The 20,740-nt window shown below is 45.8% G+C and overlaps 2 protein-coding genes across 10 annotated transcripts in view; one reads left to right on the plus strand and one right to left on the minus strand.

Moving 5' to 3' along the window:
• On the minus strand, nt 1-20,410 carry STRA8 (stimulated by retinoic acid 8). Of its 3 annotated transcripts, none has more exons than XM_065044668.1 (9): nt 19,978-20,410; nt 18,356-18,553; nt 16,695-16,770; nt 15,135-15,219; nt 14,582-14,734; nt 11,609-11,876; nt 10,288-10,364; nt 8,480-8,591; nt 1-3,468 (listed from the first exon to the last, which is right to left on the minus strand). In XM_065044668.1, exons 2-9 carry the CDS (start codon nt 18,545-18,547, stop codon nt 3,394-3,396), a joined length of 1,038 nt encoding a protein of 345 aa, XP_064900740.1. In that variant the 5' UTR covers nt 18,548-18,553; nt 19,978-20,410; the 3' UTR covers nt 1-3,393. The 3 variants fall into 3 exon arrangements, with proteins under 3 accessions (XP_064900740.1, XP_021139511.2, XP_005499819.3); XM_021283836.2 differs by lacking the exon at nt 19,978-20,410 and adding an exon at nt 19,300-19,430; XM_005499762.3 differs by lacking the exon at nt 19,978-20,410 and adding an exon at nt 19,096-19,289.
• Nucleotides 19,533-20,740, plus strand: part of WDR91 (WD repeat domain 91) — an 18,456-nt gene continuing 17,248 nt past the window's right edge. For 6 of the 7 annotated variants that reach the window (XR_010468615.1, XR_010468614.1, XM_065044445.1 and 3 more), the window contains exon 1: nt 19,539-19,740. Coding sequence is in view for 4 of the 7 variants with exons in the window: in XM_065044445.1 (XP_064900517.1) it covers nt 19,618-19,740 (123 nt within the window). In the remaining 3 variants the exon portion in view is untranslated. Of the gene's footprint in view, nt 19,741-20,740 lie in introns of all 7 variants that reach the window. The other variant, XM_065044482.1, reaches the window with a different exon arrangement.

The raw sequence follows: 20,740 nt of genomic DNA on the forward strand, positions 1-20,740 counted from the left end.
TAGTTTCAGTGAAAAACCTTTATTCCTCATGCCTATCACAGTCCAGGTCTTCAGTCCTGTCCTGCAGCTGTAGGTGGCTTGTTTTATCAGTAAGGGATATATATACACATAAAAGGCATAGATATATATATATATACACACAAATATATATATAAGGGATATATATATATATATATATGTATTTTTTTTTTTTCTGCTTTGGAAGTGAATGAAGCCGGAATAGATCAATTGTGTGAGCATTAGGGATCCTTAAGGAGGAAACATTATGGTATAAATAGTTTGCTGTTATTAGCAGGTTGGAGTGTCTGTTGAAGACTGGTTATGTCTTTGGGAGAAAAAATGATTTGCACATTTAAGTATACCTGATTCTCCTGCACCATCAGAGATAACTATTCCCAGCCATCTCAGCTCTGGTAGCTTCTTCATACTTCACAACCCTGACTATATCTGTAAGCTTACTTAGAGCCAGCCTATGCTCCAGGGGATCTAGCAGACAAGCCAAATCCATAGTCTTACTCATCAGACCTCTTGAATGTATGTGTGCTGTGGCACACGTGGGAAAGTGAGTTGTTAGTCTACATCTCCTCGTCTCTGTGTCCTGTACTGAAGCTGCCAGGCTGCTGCTGGCCAGATGCACCGCACACTGGAGGGGTGGTTTGGCTGGGAACAGGACACACAGATCACGAACAAGGTCCACAAGCCACACCAGTAAAGCCAAAACCTGCCGTGCCATTTAGCCTTCAGCTGCTCCATCTTGCACGTGAAACTTTTTCCTTTGGTGCTACAGTTGGAATCCCCAAATGGAAAAAGTGAAGTGAGAAGCATAAAGGGGACCCCTCAGTAATTTTACTGGCTCTGTGTCAGCATCTGTATCTTTTTGCTTCACCTTTAAAGACCTGTTAGGATGCTGGCAAGTGCCAGACATTTTTATTTGCTTTAGATCCATTAAAAAAATACTATTAGCACAGATTTCCTACAAAAAAATCAGTTTTCAGTTGGCTTCTTCTTCCCTACCCTAAAGATGGAGAACATTGCTCATCTCTGCTGCCATCCTGCACGCCCAGCCTGCTGTCATGTCTTGTGTGTCCCCATCTCGTATTTGGCTCGCAAGCTCCCTGGAGTAGATCTGGGCATGACTTCACAGCTCCTGGCGTGAGGCTCCAGCCTCCCAGTGGAGGCTCATTCCTCACCCTGGCACGTCCTATAGTGCAGGACGCACAGACAGCTGTGGGAGGGATGCTGATCAGGGGGCAGCTGTGTCTGCTGTTGCTGAGGCTTATGGGCAGTTTTCAGAATCTGTTTATGTCCCTATTTCAAGCTCAGGCTCCTAAATGTCCTTTAAAATTCCCCCTTCGGTGTGTTTGTTATATATTTATAAAATATCCTTTTATTTATCTCAGGCAGACATTTCCAAATTTTCAAAGGAAGCAGGCAGGGCTTAGGCTGCAGGGACACCGCTCCTCCCAGCTGCATGTGGCCACTTGAGGCTTGATTACAGCTTTGGCTTTGCATCGCAGTGACGCAGCTTCAGTTTATTTGCTACTTAATGAAAATAAATGAATATTAGAGGATCCTCGAGTGTAAAACCGAGCACTTGAGGGCTGTTCTGGACTGCCTGGAGAACAGCCAACTACCTGTCAATGTATTTCCCTTTGTGCTGCTGCTGAGTCCTGAGTGCAGCAGGACTCACCCATTTCAACCAGGTGTGGGCTCACCCTGCTTGCAGCTTGGCAGGGAGGCAGGCAGCTAGTGAGGAAGTCCAGGCAGATGCTCCTGGTGTTCTGTCCAAGCAGACCCAGTCATGGTTATTTGCTTGTACCTAGGTGCACTGTCTCTAGAATGGCTCATCAGCAGCTCATTTTCATGGCTTTCCCACAAGAAGACATGAGCTGGGCAGCAGGACTGCCCTATGTGATGCTCAATATATTGTAAAGCGAGGGGCTGCAAATACTTACTCCTCTAGGTATGTATGTCTCTTGTACTAGTAAAGAAAATTATTTAACCTTGGATTCTCTGCAAAGTCTGTATGTGTATTTCAACCAGCACATGTCCCAAAACCCAGACTGCCCAGGGGATGGACATGCTTGACATTGTGGAATGAGAGGGAGAGGAGGAGGAGGAGGAGAGAGGGCCAGTGTTGCTTATAGCCTCAAAGCAATGGTAGCCTGTACACATGAAGCACACTAGGAAGGCCAGGAAAAGGCAAGGCTGCACCCTGGAGAGCCCAGCGGGGCTCAAACCCAAACAGGATCTGCAATTAGGAGCCCCCAGCCCCCCTTCCAAACACAGCAGCCTGGCAAACATCAGCTTGGGAGTGCTACCACAGCCAGAGCTGCAGGGACAGCAGGTGCTCCGGAAGAATTATTCTCCCCCTGTATTTCAGTACTGGTCTTCACGTGTGTTTGCCTGAGTACAGCTGCATGTATCATGCTCTTGTGCACCAGGGCAGTGCTGGGCCTCAGCCCAGCCCTCTTGGATTCAGTCTAAAAGCCTGGCTGCTGAAGAGTGATAGATACCTGGGCATGCCAGCTTTAGTTTAGATTTTGAAATAAACCTTTTAGCCTTTCTGTTTGTGACAGCTGTTAGCATGACCTCAGCATAACCACTGCCAGAACACCATTTGGCTGCGTCTGCAGAGAGCCTCTAATGATAGCTCAGAGATATGAAGGATTTTATTAATCTTCACATCATTTTTAATTTCTGAGACACTATCTGAACAGCACTACTCACCAAAGAATATGTGGCAGAAGAGCACAGGGCTGCTTATTCAGCTTTCCTCACTTTGCAAAAGTAAATAATCCAAAGTGTATTACTGTGCCTGCTCTTCTCTGGACAATTCAGGAGTGGGTGGCCACTGCTGTTGTATTCAAAAAGAGATGGAAGAGCCTCATCTCACTCTCTATGAGGAAACCACCCTTTCCTTGTCAGCCCAAATTAAAAAATATTACAGGAAAAATAATTGCTGCCAGGATGCAGGGGCACTGTGATTTTTGCAGGTTGCAATTCAAGATCTGCATCCTCCAGGGGTGCACAGGCTGTTGCTGATGTGACATCTCTGCAGCTCTCCCACAGCTTCTGCTAGGCAAGGTCACCTAACTGTATGTGTCTCAGTTTACTTGGGAAGTGAGATTAAACATTAAAAAGCAATAGACAAGAGTATTTCTTAAGATTTTATAAATATCTAAACCCTGGAACTTTTAAAGGTATAAATTACTCAACTGATGTCAAGGAGCACTGATGAGGGAGGGAATGAGAAGCCAACAGTAACAAACCACTTTAACACAGTGTCTCCACACTGCTCAGATAAGTGCTTCACTGAAAGAGATGCAGTCTCCTCACGTGCCTGGTGTACCCAGCAATGCTCGGCAAAACGTTAGCAAACAGAGATACTGCTTAGAAATCTTCATCATCGAAGGTCTCAGTGCACCTCAGCATCACAGTCTCATAATCGAACTGAAGATCTTCTTCCTGAAAGCCCCCCCCCAACAAAGCCAAGCAGAGTTAAAAACAGCAGAAGTTGATTGTGTTTCAAATACATAGTTTGTCAAGTGCTGGCATGTGTCAGCTAATGCACCATGAACTCTCCTTCTTCTCTGAATCAGCAACCCGCACTTGTCAAGTGCCTGATGAAAAATGGCTCAAATTTTCAACCAATTTATTTCTAAAATCACAGGACTCTGGCCTGTGTCTATTTACATAGTTTAGACAGGTTTTACTGACTGTGGTAGCAGGTGGGTCACATAACAGGCTCTGACAACATGAGAGCTTCCCTGAGCCATTAACTTCTGCTGACTTCAGGCTTTGCTGCTCTTTTAGAAACAGAAGGAAATGGTCTTCTCTTTGGCCAACTTACAGAGAACAAGTGGCTCTTGAGAAATCAAAGTCTAGGAGATTAAAGTGTTTGTGTCTGCAGTCCATCTAGTCCACTTTCTGCATTGATGCAAGTCTCTTTAGTGTAAGACTGTTTTTAAAAATAGGTGCTATTTAAAAAATGTATAGCTTAAGGGGCATTAAATCCCATTTGCTTGTTAAGTGACTCATCTAAAATCCATAATTTTGAAAGAAAGCCTGCCTTTGAAGTTGCAAACGTGCTCAGTGCTAATTAGAAAAAAAACCACTGGCTTTCACTTAGATACTGAAAAACCTTTGGACCTCAATCTAAATTAATTCTTTACTGCCTTTGCTGCTAAGCATCTCATATGATGTGACCTGAAGACAACAGCTCTTGGAAAACTACAAGATTTCTGAGCATGAGATTAATTAAGAAAAAGTTCTCTACCATGTAGCTTCCATGCTCCTGTCCTCATTTTTGGGTCACTGTCCTTTTAAGAGCCCTCCCTTTCCTGCCCAAATGATTTTCTCCCTCCTCTTGTGTGGGTCTTTCTTAAGTGTTTTACACCAGTGGGGTGCACGCCCTTGGCAGCCTTGAGAGCCAGGGCAGCGGCTCAAGAGGAGCTGCACTTGGTGGATCTGCGACTACGAAATGGTGAAATACGCGATACACAATCTCACAATAGTTCTTTGTACGTGGACAGCTAACCAGAAATGGCATAACAAAGGCTAGCATGTAATGACCAGCAATGAAACGTGTCTCCTCATCAGATTAAAGGGAAGGAGACCATCTGCTGCCTTTCTTATTTCAGTCAGGTGCACATCGCGTGCCTCGCTTTGGCACATGCTACCCACCTCTCTGTCTTCTACAAGGTGTGTGCACAGGCACCAGGACATCACACAGTATCACAGTATCACAGTATGTTTGGGATTGGAAGGGACCTCAAAAGATCATCTAGTCCAATCCCCCTGCTGGAGCAGGAACACCTAGGTGAGGTCGCACAGGAACATGTCCAGGCGGGTTTTGAATGTCTCCAGAGAAGGAGACTCCACAACCTCCCTGGGCAGCCTGTTCCAGTGTCTGTCACCCTCACTGAGAAGAAGTTTTTTCTCAAATTTAAGCGGAACCTCTTGTGTTCCAGCTTGATCCCATTACCCCTTGTCCTATCATTGTTTGCCACCGAGAAGAGCCTGGCTCCATCCTCATGGCACTCACCCTTTATATATTTATAAACATTAATGAGGTCCGCCCTTAGTCTCCTCTTCTCCAAACTAAAGAGCCCCAGCTCCCTCAGCCTTTCTTCATAAGGGAGGTGCTCCACTCCCTTAATCATCTTGGTTGCCCTACGCTGGACTCTCTCCAGCAGTTCCCTGTCCTTCTTGAACTGAGGGGCCCAGAACTGGACACAATATTCCAGATGTGGTCTCACCAGGGCGGAGTAGAGGGGAAGGAGAACCTCTCTCCATCTACTAGCCACCCCCCTTCTAATACACCCCAGGATGCCATTGGCCTTCCTGGCCACAAGGGCACAGTGCTGGCTCATGGTCATCCTGTTGTCCACCAGGACCCCCAGGTCCCTTTCCCCTACACTGCTCTCTAATATGTAATTTCCCAACCTATACTGGAACCTGGGGTTGTTCCTGCCCAGATGCAGGACTCTACACTTTCCCTTGTTAAATTCCATCAGGTTATTCCCCGCCCAACTCTCCAGCCTATCCAGGTCCCACTGGATGGCAGCACAGCCTTCTGGTGTGTCAGCCACTCCTCCCAGCTTGGTGTCATCAGCAAACTTGCTGATAGTACACTCTATTCCCTCGTCCAAATCGTTAATGAATATATTGAATAATATTGGCCCCAGTACTGACCCCTGAGGCACTCCACTAGATACTGGCCTCCAACTAGACTCCGCACCATTGACTACCACTCTCTGGCTTCTCTCCTTAAGCCAGTTTGCAACCCACCTCACTAGTCTATTGTCTAGACCACACCTCCTCAACTTAGCTGTGAGGATGCTGTGGGAGACTGTGTTAAAGGCTTTACTGAAGTCAAGGTAGACCACATCCACCGCTCTGCCGTCATCCATCCACCTTGTTACATTCTCATAAAAGGCTATGAGGTTGGTCAAGCATGACTTACCCTTGGTAAAGCCATGCTGACTGCCCCTAATAACCCTCTTATCCTTGATATGCCTTGAGATGGCACCAAGGATTAGCTGTTTCATTACTTTCCCAGGGACAGAGGTGAGGCTGACCGGTCTATAATTACCCGGCTCCTCCTTCTTGCCCTTTTTGAAGACCGGAGTGACATTTGCTTTCCTCCAATCCTCGGGCACCTCCCCCGTTTCCCAAGACTGTATCCTTGGGACAATTTATCCGAGCACTGCCAAAACTCCTGGGCTACTGTGGTACCGGCACACGTACCACATCCAGGGAAGGGGAACGGTCTGCTGGGGTTCAGTCACAGCCATAGGGTCAGCAGGAGGGGCTCCTTTCCCTCTCAGCTGCAGGAGTCCCTGATGCTCTTAGTCGCCCAGTTTCTGGAGTAAGGTGTGTAGCCTATACTGAGCTCTCTGCTGCTGTCTGAGTTGGTGTGTTGATTCAAGCTAGCTGGAACATCTTCTAGCCCCACTCTGCAACCACTTCCATAACCACTTCAATCTGTTTGCTTTGAGATGGACCTGAATTTCTGCTCTCAAACAAAACAGTTCTAGTTAGTTGTAATTTTTTTTTTGCCTCTTGGCAGGATTCTCTAGATGTGCTGTACTGCAGTTATCTAAATCAAAACAGATTGTGACCTTCACATTATCAGTACTCTCTAGCCTGGGTGATTTCTGCTCCAACTCCCTTTTTATTGTCTTATCGCAAACAACTCAAAGTTCTTGCATAAAAGAAGCGTGTAGAGCCTTTTATTTTATTTTGGATTCACAGAGCTCATTCAACTGCTAGTTTTCAGTACTTCAGCTTCTTTTGCTGGCTGTATTCCCATCATTCCAATTCTCCTAGTCTTATTTCAAATGTCCCTCTTTAAAGCTTGAAAGAGACGCTGCCTCTTCTCATACCACCTTATCTGGGAGCTGTGAGATGGACTGTGACGGGCTCACAGGTAACAATGCAGCACCATGCAGAAGGACAAAATGGGACCACCCAATGCCGCCAGGCATGACATTCAAAAAAGAAACTCTAAACCAGAAAACACCATATCTTGCCTAAAGCTTTTATTTATTTTCTAGGAGTGCTCAGCTTATGGTCATTTATATAAACGCAGGCAGAGCTCTGCTCTTATGAAGAGCATAGTTATTCACAGATCAAAGAGCTGTGTACATTAGTGCCTGGTCTCTGACAACAGCCAGGAATGGATGTTTAGACCCAAAACGCAAGAATTTTGTGTGTAGTGTGTTCTGTTCCAGAATATAAGCTCCTACATTACAGCACACTCTGCTGTGAGCACCTTCTGAGCTGAGAACTGTATCTGGACGTTCAGATTTTAGTAACTGTCAATGGATTGATGCCCCAAGAGTTAAATCTGGTAATCTGCATGCAAAAGTATTTTTAAAATATGTTTGTTCATTTAATTGAGTGTTTTCTAGTTCTTCTGGTGTTAGACAAAATGAATAATCATTCTGTGTACCAAATCCACACCATTTGGGATCAAAATTCTCTCATGGAACACCTTGGTCTTTTTTTGCAGAAGAGTCCTACCCTATTAGCTCCTGTTCAGTGCCTTTTGCTGTGCCTGCTGCCAATGCTCTGCACCTTCTCTAGTGCTACAGTGTCCTTGAGATGGGGGGAACCAAATGGCACGCAGCAGTCACCATGTGATAGATTCAGCCAGTGATGCAACACTAGTTTCTGCTTTGTTTTCTGTTATCTGCTCAAGTAACAGAGACTGTGTGGCAGCTAGGTGACAGAAAATAGCAAAACAGTGGCTGCTGTGGCGGTACAATTGTCTCTGAGCCCAAACAATCATGCTCTGGCTGAGGGACATCTCCCTTTTGGTCCTCCACCCACATGCAAGCTCTGAGCCACCTCCTTGGCAGGAGGGCAAGAAGTGGAGGAAGAACACGGCAAACACAACGACTTCTGCATCAGCAAACCGGTAACAGTAGGCTGAGGTTAAGAGGCAGCCCAGCAGCTGTTTATCAGCTTTTTCAAGGACAGGAATGCTCTAGTCAGAGGGCTTCCCAGTGGAGGGACCCTCAGGGTAGGGAACCTGGCACCCCGACAAGCAAATGGTGGCTCTACTGAGCTCTGAATGAAGCAGCTGGGGGTTAATGGAGAACTGCAAAGTGAGCTTTGTCTGCTCAGATGAGATCACTCAAGCTTTTCTACAAGGAACTTTCATAATAACAATTAAAATTAAAAAACCAAAATCAAACCCAACCAACAATAGCAACAAAACCAAACAAACAACTCAGGCCATTTGCCATTTTGAATAATATCCTAGGCAATAATAACCCCTCAGACTTTGCCTCTTACAAAGGGAATCCTACTGACTTTTTGGAATGACACATCTGAAATGCTGAACTCCAAGTTGTTATTTGTAATGACTCTGGATGATACAATCAGAAACATGGAAAGCAGAAATCCCTTTCTGACAATGGCAGAAATAAATTGCTCCTTCTATAAGTAATCCGTTGGCAATGCTTACCTGGCAAAACTGTGTATTAGCGAAGAAGAGGCTTTTCAGGAAGTCGGTGATCTGCAGATAGAGTCTGTGGTGATCCTCTGGATTTTCTGAAGTGCTGCTTGCAAATGCTGAACTGAAAATGGAACAGACACAACATTTAATATCCTGTTCCTTCATTCTCCTCTTATTTACTTTCTCTCCTCCACATTTTATTTATAAAATAAAAAACCACTCCCATTTTTTTCAGTGTTATTCAGATATTAAGGATAATAGCCAAGAAAGACAGAGAGGAGCAGAGGTGGACATATTCACAAGATATTGCCTAACAAATGCAAGGAAGATACGTAAGAAAAGAGAAGAGCCATACAAGAGACCAGTATCACAACAAAGAGATTCACTGATACGTGACAGCTATAGTAACACTGTTTTGGGTAAGTATATATCCATTATAACAGAGAGCAACAATGGTTATTTGACAGTATACTTGGTAGGGTTGTTCAGAGGAACAGCTTTGACTTCTTTGGTAGTTTTTGAGTGAAGGCAGTAACATGTGGTCATGAAATGACATATTAGCTGTCACTGGCAGGTTTGTACTCTGGTAACTTTGGCAAAAAGCTAAGATATCCATTCCAGACCTCACCCCTATATTCTGCCTGGGATTTCACAAAGTTCTGCCTCTGTCCAGATGTTGCCTCTGTCCAGAGTTACAAGGCACGGAGTGACAGGGAAGGAAAGGAACAGGATACTGAAATACTAATCTAATCTGGGACCTAAAACAACTGCAAAGATGATAGCAATACATTGTAGTATTAAGGAATACTTAATCTCATTTTGAAAGCAAACAATTATGACCTAGTAAATGTTATTTAATGGATACATATTTGTTAAGCTTTATTATGTATTCAAGTATATCCTGATAAACAGCCAAAATAACCTTATTTCCGTTCATTCTGCTGTGGAATAGTGGTGAAAGAGAGGAAGAGATTCACACTAAAGAGCTCTCTAAATATGGACAAAGTAAGTAGAAAACAGGATTAAAAAAAACAGATTAAACCCACTATTTGCAAAGAGAAACAATCCTAATGAAGACTAAGTAGCAAGAATGCATAAAAGATGAGTCATAATGTGATTTTCCTCTTGAGAAAAGCAACCCTTTTCTTTCTTTGGTCTACCGGGAAAAATCAAAGGCAGCGTCAGCTTTGTATCTGACATGTTCTCTTTTAGGTACTCATCTGACCTGCAGAGGAAAGAGATGTTATTATTTAACAGGTCTTGTGGTTCTTTGATGTTACTGTTCAGGTCAAACACACTTTAGCTTGATCACCTCCTTGTGATTGAATTAGAGTACTTGAAAAAGGTAAAGGAGACAATGTTAAAAAAATGATAATTTTTGTCTCATTAAATGACAGTACAGTTTATGATTAGCTAACTTATCCAGGGTATACCTTTTGGTCCTCATAGACCTAGTTAGTGAGAAAGAGAAAAGGGAAACATTACAAATACTGTAATTTGAAAAGATGGAAAGCTATGCAGAGTGGTGAATAAAATCAGAAGGACCCCAGTTATCCTGAAGTGATGGGGTGCTCTTAAAAAGTGATTCTCACTGATTCTGCCATAAATGCCTATTAACCATTTCACTTTTGGACCTTAAGAGACAGTATTATTGTGAGCATGACTGCTAGAGGCTGCTATTCTCCTAATTTACTAAAAATTAGGCACAGAAAAGGAAGCTGGGCTACTGCCTTACTCCACAGCAAACTTGCTGGGGAATATTGACAAGGGTCTGTTAACTTACTTTGTCTAGCAAAAGGGGTGAGTTTATAGTTTACCTCTGGCTAGACATTCCCTGAGCCTCACTTCTGTCAAGGAAACCAGCAGCAACATCAAACGCATCTTCAAACATCACCTATAGGAGAAAACACTTCAGATGTCAACATATCCAGCCATCTAAAAGTTCTACCTAGGGCACCACTTTTAATAATGAAGTCTTAAAAAGCACAATATTTTTTCTATCCATTTAACAGGTACGTTTACGGCTAGAGTAAAACAAGAGGGTTTTGTGGAGTCAGGAATAATAAGGAATAACTGCATTTCACAACTAGGAACACAAAGTTAGTCCACTCCCTTGGGCTCATGCTTCAACCTCAATGAGACACAACATCTCTGCAAAAAATCAGTAAAAAACATTAATTGTCTTGGTGCTTTAGAGACTTGACTGGGGGCTGCTGCTTATGGCTGGAGACCTCAGCTGTACCAGCCAGTCTCCCCAGATCTGATTCCTGGCTTACAAAGGAGTTTACAAGTTCCCTGCGACAGACTGAGAAGCTCATTAGTTCACTCTGCCCTTACGCAGTCCACACATTTTCTGTGCCATAAAGTACTGAACATGCAACATTCCCAGGACATTTCTTAAGAAGGGCAGCTATATGAGCTGTGTCCTGAGACTCAAAAAAGAGTGTCAATGCAATTACTTATATGCTAAAGGTGGACAACTGTCCCTCCCTTGCAGCTAAGGAAATTACATGCATGTCTTGGAGCAGCTAGTTGCTTAAGTAATCAGCGCTCCAGGCACAGTTTACAAAGAGTTGGCTGTTATGTCATCTCTTTTTAACAAATGCCCTGGTATACTCAGTCACTGACTTCTGGGCTCTGCACAGCCAGTCATTGGCCCTGTACCACTGGAGCTGCTCTACAAATACTTTATCTTTGCTACCAAGTGCTTTGATGAAAATAAAACACCCAACCCAAAACACACCAGGCCTTGAAAAACTGGTTATTCCTTCCAGATCTAGCTCATCTGTGCTCCTTGGAGAGTTTGTGGAGCACAGTAACTGTGTAATTCTCAGTCTTGCTCCCTCTGGAACAAGTTAGAGCAAATTTAAGTGTTAGGGCAGAAACTCTATAGGTCAGTGGAGATTAGCAGGATTACTACCACTGCACTCCTACAGCTTGCTGTGTATCTTACCGAGAGAGAACGCGGTGCAGACATTTACTCAAAGACTGCCTATTGCCTCCAGTTACACATTCAAGTGGTCTTGGGAAAGCTTAATTACAACTACTGTTATTTTTCCAATTAAAAGCTGCCGAGCCAATTAGCAACTGAAGGCTTTGAGCTTCAGAGGCCAACGGTGTGTGTTACTGAGCACTTACTTCCTCTGGTGTGGAGACTGAGGAACCACTGGCTTCCTGACTGTTACCTCGGCTGTCCCTCACACTACCTTCTGTGCATGCAGCCTTAGGATCCATGAGGAAATCTCTCTGGCTACAGTACTGCAAGATGCTGTCTCTCCTTTCTTCAGAAAGCTCTTGCCAGAGGTAGGAAATAGCTGTGGAGACCTCAGGAAGAGGCACCTCCTCAGTGCAAACAATCCCATGCTCTATCAGCAGGTCCACTGTGTGCTTATAAAAATACAGGTATCTGTAATGAAAGGAAAGGGAGCATCTCTTAGGAGCAGGCTATGAGGCAGCCGTCTACTGTAAATCAGCAGGAGGCTGGGGAGTAGCTCTGATTTGTAACTACTTCACTGACTGCCCCCCACTAAGACTTCACACAATTGCTGAGGGTTGCCCAACACTGTTTGAAGGGTTTAGCAACCCTGTTTTGCCAAGATTTCATCTGCAAAAGGCAGGCTCCAGCCCCGGTCCCAGCAGGACTGCCTCACTACAGAAGCTCCAGGCTCTACATGTTGCACAGGCAAACCTCATTCTGGCATTTAATAGATTTTGAGTTACTTGCTTTTGTATCCTGAGGCTTTTACACTGTAAGTCGCTTTTTATACTTTTACTGGCATTGCAATACACTTAAAAGCCTGGGCTGAGGTCATATCCTGACATGTTAAATACTATATACACAGACGGAAAGAGACTACCCCAGGCCTGGATGCTCTGACTTAATTAAGCACAGGAGCTCAATTTCCTCCATTTTACATTCCTAGGACTGACGTCCATCCACTCTGTACTGAAACTGGTAATGGAACGTAAGTGTCGTAATTTCAACCTGGTGACAAAATCTCAGAATGAACCTGATTCTTCTGTCAGCACCGCGTGGCACAATGAACCAGGGATAATAGTGTCTGCTTTGAAATGCAGCACTGAAGGTTATTTTATGTTAATTCAATGCTTAGAGCTTCTCAGAGGAAAATAACAAGATCAAAAGAGTACAAACCAAGAGTTCTATAAACAGCACACATTGTTACTACGTTTGGGCTCGAAACGATTCCTTGGAAGATTTCCCAAATGAGCACACTTCCTGATTAACTGAACAGTATTGCAAGAGAAAGTAACTCAAAAAAGCTCAGTGTTTTTTGTTTTTTTAAATTAGTTCCAGCAAACAAATATTGAAAATCTTAAGATAATTCTGCACACAAGCATCAACTTGTTTAAAATCCAGTTTTCATACTCTGGAGTATTTTCTGCCATTGCTGGAGACAAAATACTGGAAGGGGAATAAGTGTCTTCATGTGCTCACTAAGGATTCTGGATGTCCAGCTCCAAACAAACTATCTGGAGTTTCTCAAACTGGTGAATCTGAATCACCATTAGACGGCTTTGATAAAGAAATAAAGCTTGAACTATGACTCAGTTATTTTCTTCCCAGCTGGAAGGAGACGACTACATTTTGCACTGGACAGAGAGTACTGTGTGGTCCTCCCATCGTAGCTCCTGCTGCTGAGCATGGAAAAACAAAACAGTCTGTTGAAGCTCAAAACATTTCTGATGCTGCCCAAATAATGTGATCAGTTGATCACCAAAAGGCTGTTATTTTATTTGCTAAAGAGTCCATATTGTTTTATGACTATTATAAAAGATATTTTCTTGAGAAGGATTAGCCATGAACCGGCTGCAGGCTGCTGTGAAATGGTAGGATAAGTGCCAGAGCCCCCATGGTAGAGGCCCTGGTCAACCTTGTCAATGAAGAATGGGAAAATCAGGTGTTTGCAGCTCTGCCATACAGTATTTGATGAAGCCGAGCTTCCTTCCCCGAGAAAAGCTTGATTCAGCACATTTCAAGGTCTTGTAAATGATACCTTACTACAGCCATCTCCAATTCATACAGGAGCAAAAGCAGGAACAGTAGCAGGCAGCTGCTGCCATCTGCTGGCACAACTGCAGGCTCATTTTGATGAAAAACTCAATAGCCCAAGGGAATTTTATAAATAAGCATCAGTTGAAAGCAAATGAGAATGAGGAACTGCCAAAGTTTTTGTTTATGGCAGTGATGCTGTGGATTCTCCTGCACTGCATATCCTTAACTCTGGAATGTCCAGGGGAAAACAGACTCTGCTTGATAGTACAGGATAGATTAGAAATCCATCTGTTTCTCAAATTTTTACAATGAAATGAACACTTATCCTTTTGGAAAAGCATCCATGACCCCTAAGAATCTCCTAGTGCTGTTTGACAGCAAGTGGAAGAATGTGATGAACGTACTCAGTCTTAAGATATTGCTAACTTCGAAAAAAAGCTAGTAATTTTACCATAACAATCCCAGATTAAAATACATGGACCACTGACATGAAGACAATGGTTTTGGATTTTTAGATCCTGCACCAGGCACTTGGGAGCTGGTCCTAAAGGGGGTTAGACTCGTACCCACTAGCTATAAGTGTAGCACACACGTGTTTAGGTTCCCCCCATCCTCCCCATGCTGCAGACATTTTGAGGAGTGCTTTCTGGTATCTTCCACCAGCACACAGATATATGCGCCTGCTGAAATCATTCTGGATGAATAACCTCCTGTTCCACTTGAGCTTGCCTGTTAAACCACTACTGTTAATAGATACATTGCATCTCACTCTGCCAGCCACCTGGGCAGCCGTAAAGCACGGACACACACCCACTGACACACTTAATGTTTTTTTTTCTCTGAGGATGGGTGGAAAATCCTCAGGGATTTTCCAAGGCCTGCAGAGCTGGGAGCTGTTATGATGCTGGGAGGTCATTCACATGTAAGTTGCAGGTAAGGGGCTTGGGAGGTGCTCAGCTCCATCACCATCAGGGCCAGAGTTGCAGGCACAAGGCTCCTGCAAGGCAGATGCAGACTCCAGCAGGGCATGTGAATGGCAGCAATGGTGTTAATGCAAACAAATTTAAAAAAACGAAGGCAACATGGGGTGCACCTACCGTTCAAATTCCACCAGATCCGGGGATGAAGTGTCTGGACACTGGGCAAATTCTGGCTTCTCATCCTCTTCCATTGTTTGTTTTTCACATTCTTGAATCAAATTCCAGATGCTAGAGTCACTCTCACTCGCAGCTTCTGAGGCTGATGCAGTGCTGGAAAGAGCACACCAGAAAAACAGCCACATGAACAACTCCTTAACTGGATTAATAAGGCCCTTGTCATGGTCACTCCAGAGAACAGGGCTGTTCCTCCCAAGCCAGCTGTCTCCTCCTCCTTTTGCTTTGTGGGCGAATGAGAAGTTCTTGGTGTACATGAGCTACACAGAAGGGAAAGGAAACACAAGCACTGACTGGAAAAGAGACCAACAAGGTGCCTGCAGTGTTCATGCACCGTACAGGATTAAAGGGGCCAGGTGAAATCTCTTCATCTTTTCCTCATGATGCAAGGCCTCTGCTTGGAAATTCAGTAACAATAACAAAGAGGTTCAGAGATGCTGGGATGGAAGCAAGTACGAAGTATTATCACCTTTCCTTGATGGGTATAAGTCCTCACCTGTGATTGCTGAAGTGCCTCTTGACATATTCCTCCCTGACTTCCCCCATGCTGGATGGGTTTCCATCCTCCAGGCTGAAGGACTCTGTTGTCAGCAGAAAGGTTACTGTCACATCAGTGCCACTTCTGGCTTCCCTCTCACCCTCAGCCCCAATCAAACAGAATAATTTCAACAACTGGTTCTTCATGAGCCACAGCTTTTCATTAGGCAAAAATGATGTGAAAGAAGAAACTTCTGCCTCTCCTATAATGTAACTAGCATTATTGGGAGTTTGTAATCATTGAGGAGCTTAGAATGTGTCTTCTTCCTAATGTTGGTCTGACATAACTGATGGTGAAAACAACCAGCAAATCAAAGTCCAGCCAAGTGCTAGTCAATACAGTACTTTGTGATTGCCACATAATGAGCAAATCGCATGTAAAAACCCCTAACAATCAACCCGTCATTCACAAGCAGTATGAATTATACATATACACAAGTAAATAAAAGGGGAGGTTTACTTCCCAACTCTACTCAACCAGCCTCACTGCTCGTGATCCCTTCAATTTTCCTCTGTCAGACTATTGCTTCTACCTGCGACTGACTTCTATGGGTTATCCAACAACATGGGTTCAGAAAAGATTGCCCATTTTAAGCACTGGGACTTTTAATTGATGCAAATTGGAGGTGTAAGCTGCATGAATAAGCAATGTTTTTTTTCCCAGCTGACAGCAATTTGGGCACTTGAAGGGGCACAAAAATATGTCCAAATTCTCTACCCCACCAGCCCCTACTCCTACGTGCTGCCACCGGAGGCAGTGGGCAGCATCAGAGAACAGAAGGCAGGTTGGCAAATGTGTGAAGCCCCATAGCAGGAGCACTGTCACCTGTTCACACCGCATGCTGGACCACCCCGGCCCACAGTGTCACGGGTGATAACGGAGAAGTGCATGAAGATGCCCTGCCAAACTGAGAGAAAACAAACCCACAGCATCGCTCTTACCTGCTTCTATCCAAGTGAATTCTTAACTAGAGCTTTCAATTTCCTATACTAGGAACTCTTCAGCAGATTCTCTGTCCTCCTGCTTTACCTCACACCAGACGCTGCTGTTTTGAAGTTTACACTCGGGCCGTGCTGGACTCCCAGCGCCAGGTGCCCATGACAACTGCGATGCCCACCGTGCCTGGTGGCTGTGGCCAGGAGGAGCACAGTGGGAGCTCGAGTGTGCAGCCTGGGGACCCACAGCAGCCCCACACATGCCATGGGGGGACTCAGCAGCGGGGTGACAAGGGCACGCTGTCTGACCTGCCTTCTGCCACAAGGTAGCAGGAATTACTCGTTTCCTTCCTTTGCCCAGGCTGGGGAGGGGGTAGGAACAAGTGAGAGGGGGATTTCTGAGGTGCAGTGCTTAGTGGGTCGATATATTTTTGTGCTATCCCTTGCTCATTGCTGCAACTAAAGCCACAGCTGGCTCTAATGCTTTAATGGGTTCAGCTGTGTACCTATCTGTCTCTATTGAACAAACAAACAAAAAACAAGCCCAGGCACTCTGTCCAAGGCAAATACTTGCATACAGTACCTTTCATCTTCAGCAAAGAACCCAAGGTTTGCTCCAGCTTCTGGATAGATTTCTTAGCCTTACGCAAAACCTGATACTAAACATAAGAAGAAATCAGAACTCGCTCTCTGCTCTGACTAGACTCATGTTTTAACACGCCTTGGTTGTTTTCTTCACTTTTCCTTCATTTTGACCTCCCATTATCTCAATGTCCTTGTGAAAACAACTGTGTTGTTTCACCAGCTACCATTATCCGTATGAAAAGGAGAAAGAATAGCAGAGCAAATTTAAATACAGAATATAAACATTTGGATATATATTATGCAATACATACACACAACACAGTCACCTATTTGCTACTTAACTCTAATCTTCTTTCATCAGCAACTGGTCTTGTTTGGATCATTCTCTTCTTGGAGCATGTTCAGAAATACTATGCCGTTAAGTTTTATTGGATGTCTACCAACTTGAGGCATAAGACTTTACTAATAATTTCCCATGAGAATTTTTCTAGGAGTAGCCTTTGCCATATTCTACTCTCAGCTACATCGATGTAAACTGGAATAACTTCATTGCTGCACATCATTCCTTCATCATTTAGAGAAAGCATAACTGAGAACATATGGCAAATGCATTTAAACATACACATCCCAAAAGTATTTAAGGATTTATGTGATTAGTAAGACCATCCACTGTCACCTTAGACAGGATGTGTACCTTGCAGAGTTCACACTGGATATTTTAGCCAGACATGAAGCACTAGGATTAAGAATAAACTTCTGTATGTAGGCTCTTGAAGATAATTAACTTCCTTGGACCCCCAAAGTCACACAAGGGGCACATGATATTATGAAAAAGCAATTTTAAGAATTAGTATGTGAAGATAATCCCCTTAGACCAGACAGAACAAGCATCTGTTTAGTCTCGGCTTCTGTGATTATGGTAACTTCTGCTTAATTTGCATCTTGTTCAGAACAAAGCAGACTAAACTCTTACCTCAAACTGCATGAGAGGTAAGGGTCTTAGCAGGCACAAGCCCCAGATAGTAGTATTTTGCGTGTTCAGAGCACAGGACTCTTGATGTTTATTCCTTTGCCTCAAGCATGGTAATACCCATCTTTTCAGTAGCATTTTGGGTCAATTTAATCTTAATACACAATTTTGTTTTGATTAAATAGGTTCTTAGTTTAGTAAGGACCAATAAGCAGTACTGCTTTTTTTTCTCCCCTGACTTATTTTTGCAGAGTGTCTTGAAGCCAGAGTGCACGTCATAAGGCTGAATAAATTTCTCCCTCCTCTATAACTTCTTCTATGCCTAAATTCACTGTTCTGATTTCATAGCAAAATGCTATGAAATCAAAACTACATCATGGGATCCCTTGGGTTGTTTCCAAAGCACTATAAAGAACCTCAAAGCTAAAAAGAAGCTGCAAAAAAGCCGTAAGAAAAGTGCAGATAAGGCACATGATAAACCCATGACCCAGAGACTGGAAAGTGAACAACTTGATCATGCTGAGCTGGTAGCTTTAAAGTAAAAGGGATCCATGAAAGCTGTACACAGTGAAATTACACACACACAAGCACCCGTAAAGATGGAGTGGCCATCCTAATAATCTTGGTTAAATTCAAACATACCCATGCATAATAGTGATACATAGAGAAACACATCTGTCACTCCACACCTTTGAGGCTGAGTTGTCTGACTGGGATAAAACAGCTTCCCGAAAGCTGCTGAAGAGTCTTGACAATGTAGCCCGGTGGCGTGCCTGTGACAAGCGCCGCTTTGCCACGCGGGGTTCTACCTCTTGCAGGTGTGTCAGGGGGCTGCGGCTCACTCCTGCACGTGGCTTGCTACAGTCTCCAGCTGTCTCCATCAAAAGCTGCAATGCAACATTTATTTATACTGAACAAATGTGTGAGCGGAGAAAATGAAACGTTACAGCCTGCGTAGTGGACAGACAGAAAAGGAAAGTTGAGGGTCACTGACAAGAGCACTCCCCACTCATTTTTCAGAGGCAGTCATGGAGTTTGAAATAGTCTCTTTGCCCGAGGGATGCCACCTGTGGCTACTGACTAAAACCCAATATGCCACTAACAATAAATGGGGCAGTAGGACACACGGCCAAGACAAACCCCCACCTTCTGCACCCTTCCCTGCAACGACTTGATGCTCCATTTCCAAGGCTCAGCTTCACAAACTGCTGACCCCTCAGCTTCCCCCATTATTAAAATCTAGACTTCTACACTGGATGGCCATTTCTTTCCCAATTATTCATGATATCAGAGCAAGACACCACACCAGACATACGCCCAGCCGGGCCCGCTGCAGCCACCCCCGGCTTGACAGAGCCCGACGTGCCCGCCCTGGGGAAGCCCTTCCAGGCAAGGGGACCGGACCGAAGCCCCCCGCCCCGTTACCGACCGCAAGTACAGCCTAGACGTCAGCACGTCTGCCCTTGCTATTTCTTCAGCGGCTGGGAGGGGAAAGCCTGCGGGGGCCCACGCCGGGATCGATCGACTGATCGATCCACATCGACCGACCCCGGCCCCGCCCCGCCCGGCTCGGCCCCCTCCCATGACCACCGCCGCGCCTCTGCCCGCCCGCGCCCAGCAACATGAACCGCACGTGGCCGACGGCCAATCGGGACGCGACCAGTGCCCAGCGGCAGCCAATAACGGGGTGGGAAAAACGCGGGCTGTAGGCGCTGGCGAGGAGGGGAAGTGGGGCAACGAAGAGGCGGGAAAAGGCGGGCAGGCCGTGCGCATGTGCAGCGATGGGAACTACAACTCCCGGCGTTCCTTGCGCTGGGCGGGCGCGCCAAGGCACTCTGGGAGTTGTAGTCCTGCTGGTGCTGGGCCGGACCGTCGCGCTAGCGGCCGGGCAGCGCCCCCCCTCCACTCCCCGCCCGTGGGCGGGCGGAGCTGGCGGCGCCGCGGGTCCCCCATGGCGGCGGCGGCGGAGCGGACGGACGAGCTGGTGCGGGAGTATCTGCTCTTCCGCGGCTTCACCGCCGCTCTTAAGCAGCTGGACGCGGAGATCAAGGCGGACCGGGAGAAGGGCTTCCGGGTAAGCGGCGGCCGCGTCCCCCTTCTCGGCGGGGTGCCCCCCGGGGAGGCCGCGGGCGCCCCTCTGGCGCACCCGCTCCCAGGGCTGGGCGACGGGAGCGGGCCGGGCGGCGGGGCAGGTCCGGGAAGCTCCCGCGCAAGCGGCTGGCCTCGGGGGCGGCCGGGGCGCTGGGGCCCGGCTGTCCGCGCAGGCGGGACCCCCCGCATCCCGGTGGCGGGGCCGCCGCCGTGTACGTACGCGCAGCCTCCCGGTGAGGCGGCTTCGCGCAGCGGAAGGGTCTCCTGCTTCGGGGGGCAGCGGCGGGGGTGAGGCGCTCCATCCTCTCCCCGGGCGCCCCAGCCAGGGGCCGCAGGTCCCACCCGCCGTCTGCCCGGCCCGTCCGAAGCCGCCGCCCGTGGCCCCTCCATCCGAGCCGTAAACCGGCCGGAGTTCTCAGCTTCGTGCCCAGGGCAACGGGAGAGACGCGCGTACGGAGCAGCGGCAGGAGGACGTTTCCCTGCCTGTCTCTCTTCTCGGTCGTGAGATTTTTATTCAGCGGCTTTACGGCTCAGCTTCTTAGTCTGGATGTTTTAAGCACCAGCGTGGAAATTGGCGCAGAGTTTGCCGGCCTCGAAAATACAGTTTCAGCCCTTTGTGCAAGCTTTGGGTTCCTGCAGCAGTAGTTCTGGGCGCTGACTGTAGTGTTCTGGGTTGTCAGGTTTTTCTTTAACCAGCAGTACAACATTTTATCGTTCATAAAACATGTTGCTTTTATTTTTAATACATCAGTACTTTGTTGATGTTTATATATCATCAAACGATTGATTTAATTGGCATAATATTGCCCAAGACAAAATTAAGACAGGACTGCTGGAGTCACAGACTTCTGTTTCTTTTATCTGTAGGAAGCCATAGAAATAGAGGCTGGTTGATGTCATATCACACTAACTGATGAGAAGGGAGCAAACCACACGTTTAACAACTTTGGTAGTTGAATTTTGTGTTGGGCGCAGATTTTCTT

This window comes from Columba livia, chromosome 1, assembly GCF_036013475.1.
Source record: "Columba livia isolate bColLiv1 breed racing homer chromosome 1, bColLiv1.pat.W.v2, whole genome shotgun sequence".
Classification (NCBI taxonomy): domain Eukaryota; kingdom Metazoa; phylum Chordata; class Aves; order Columbiformes; family Columbidae; genus Columba; species Columba livia.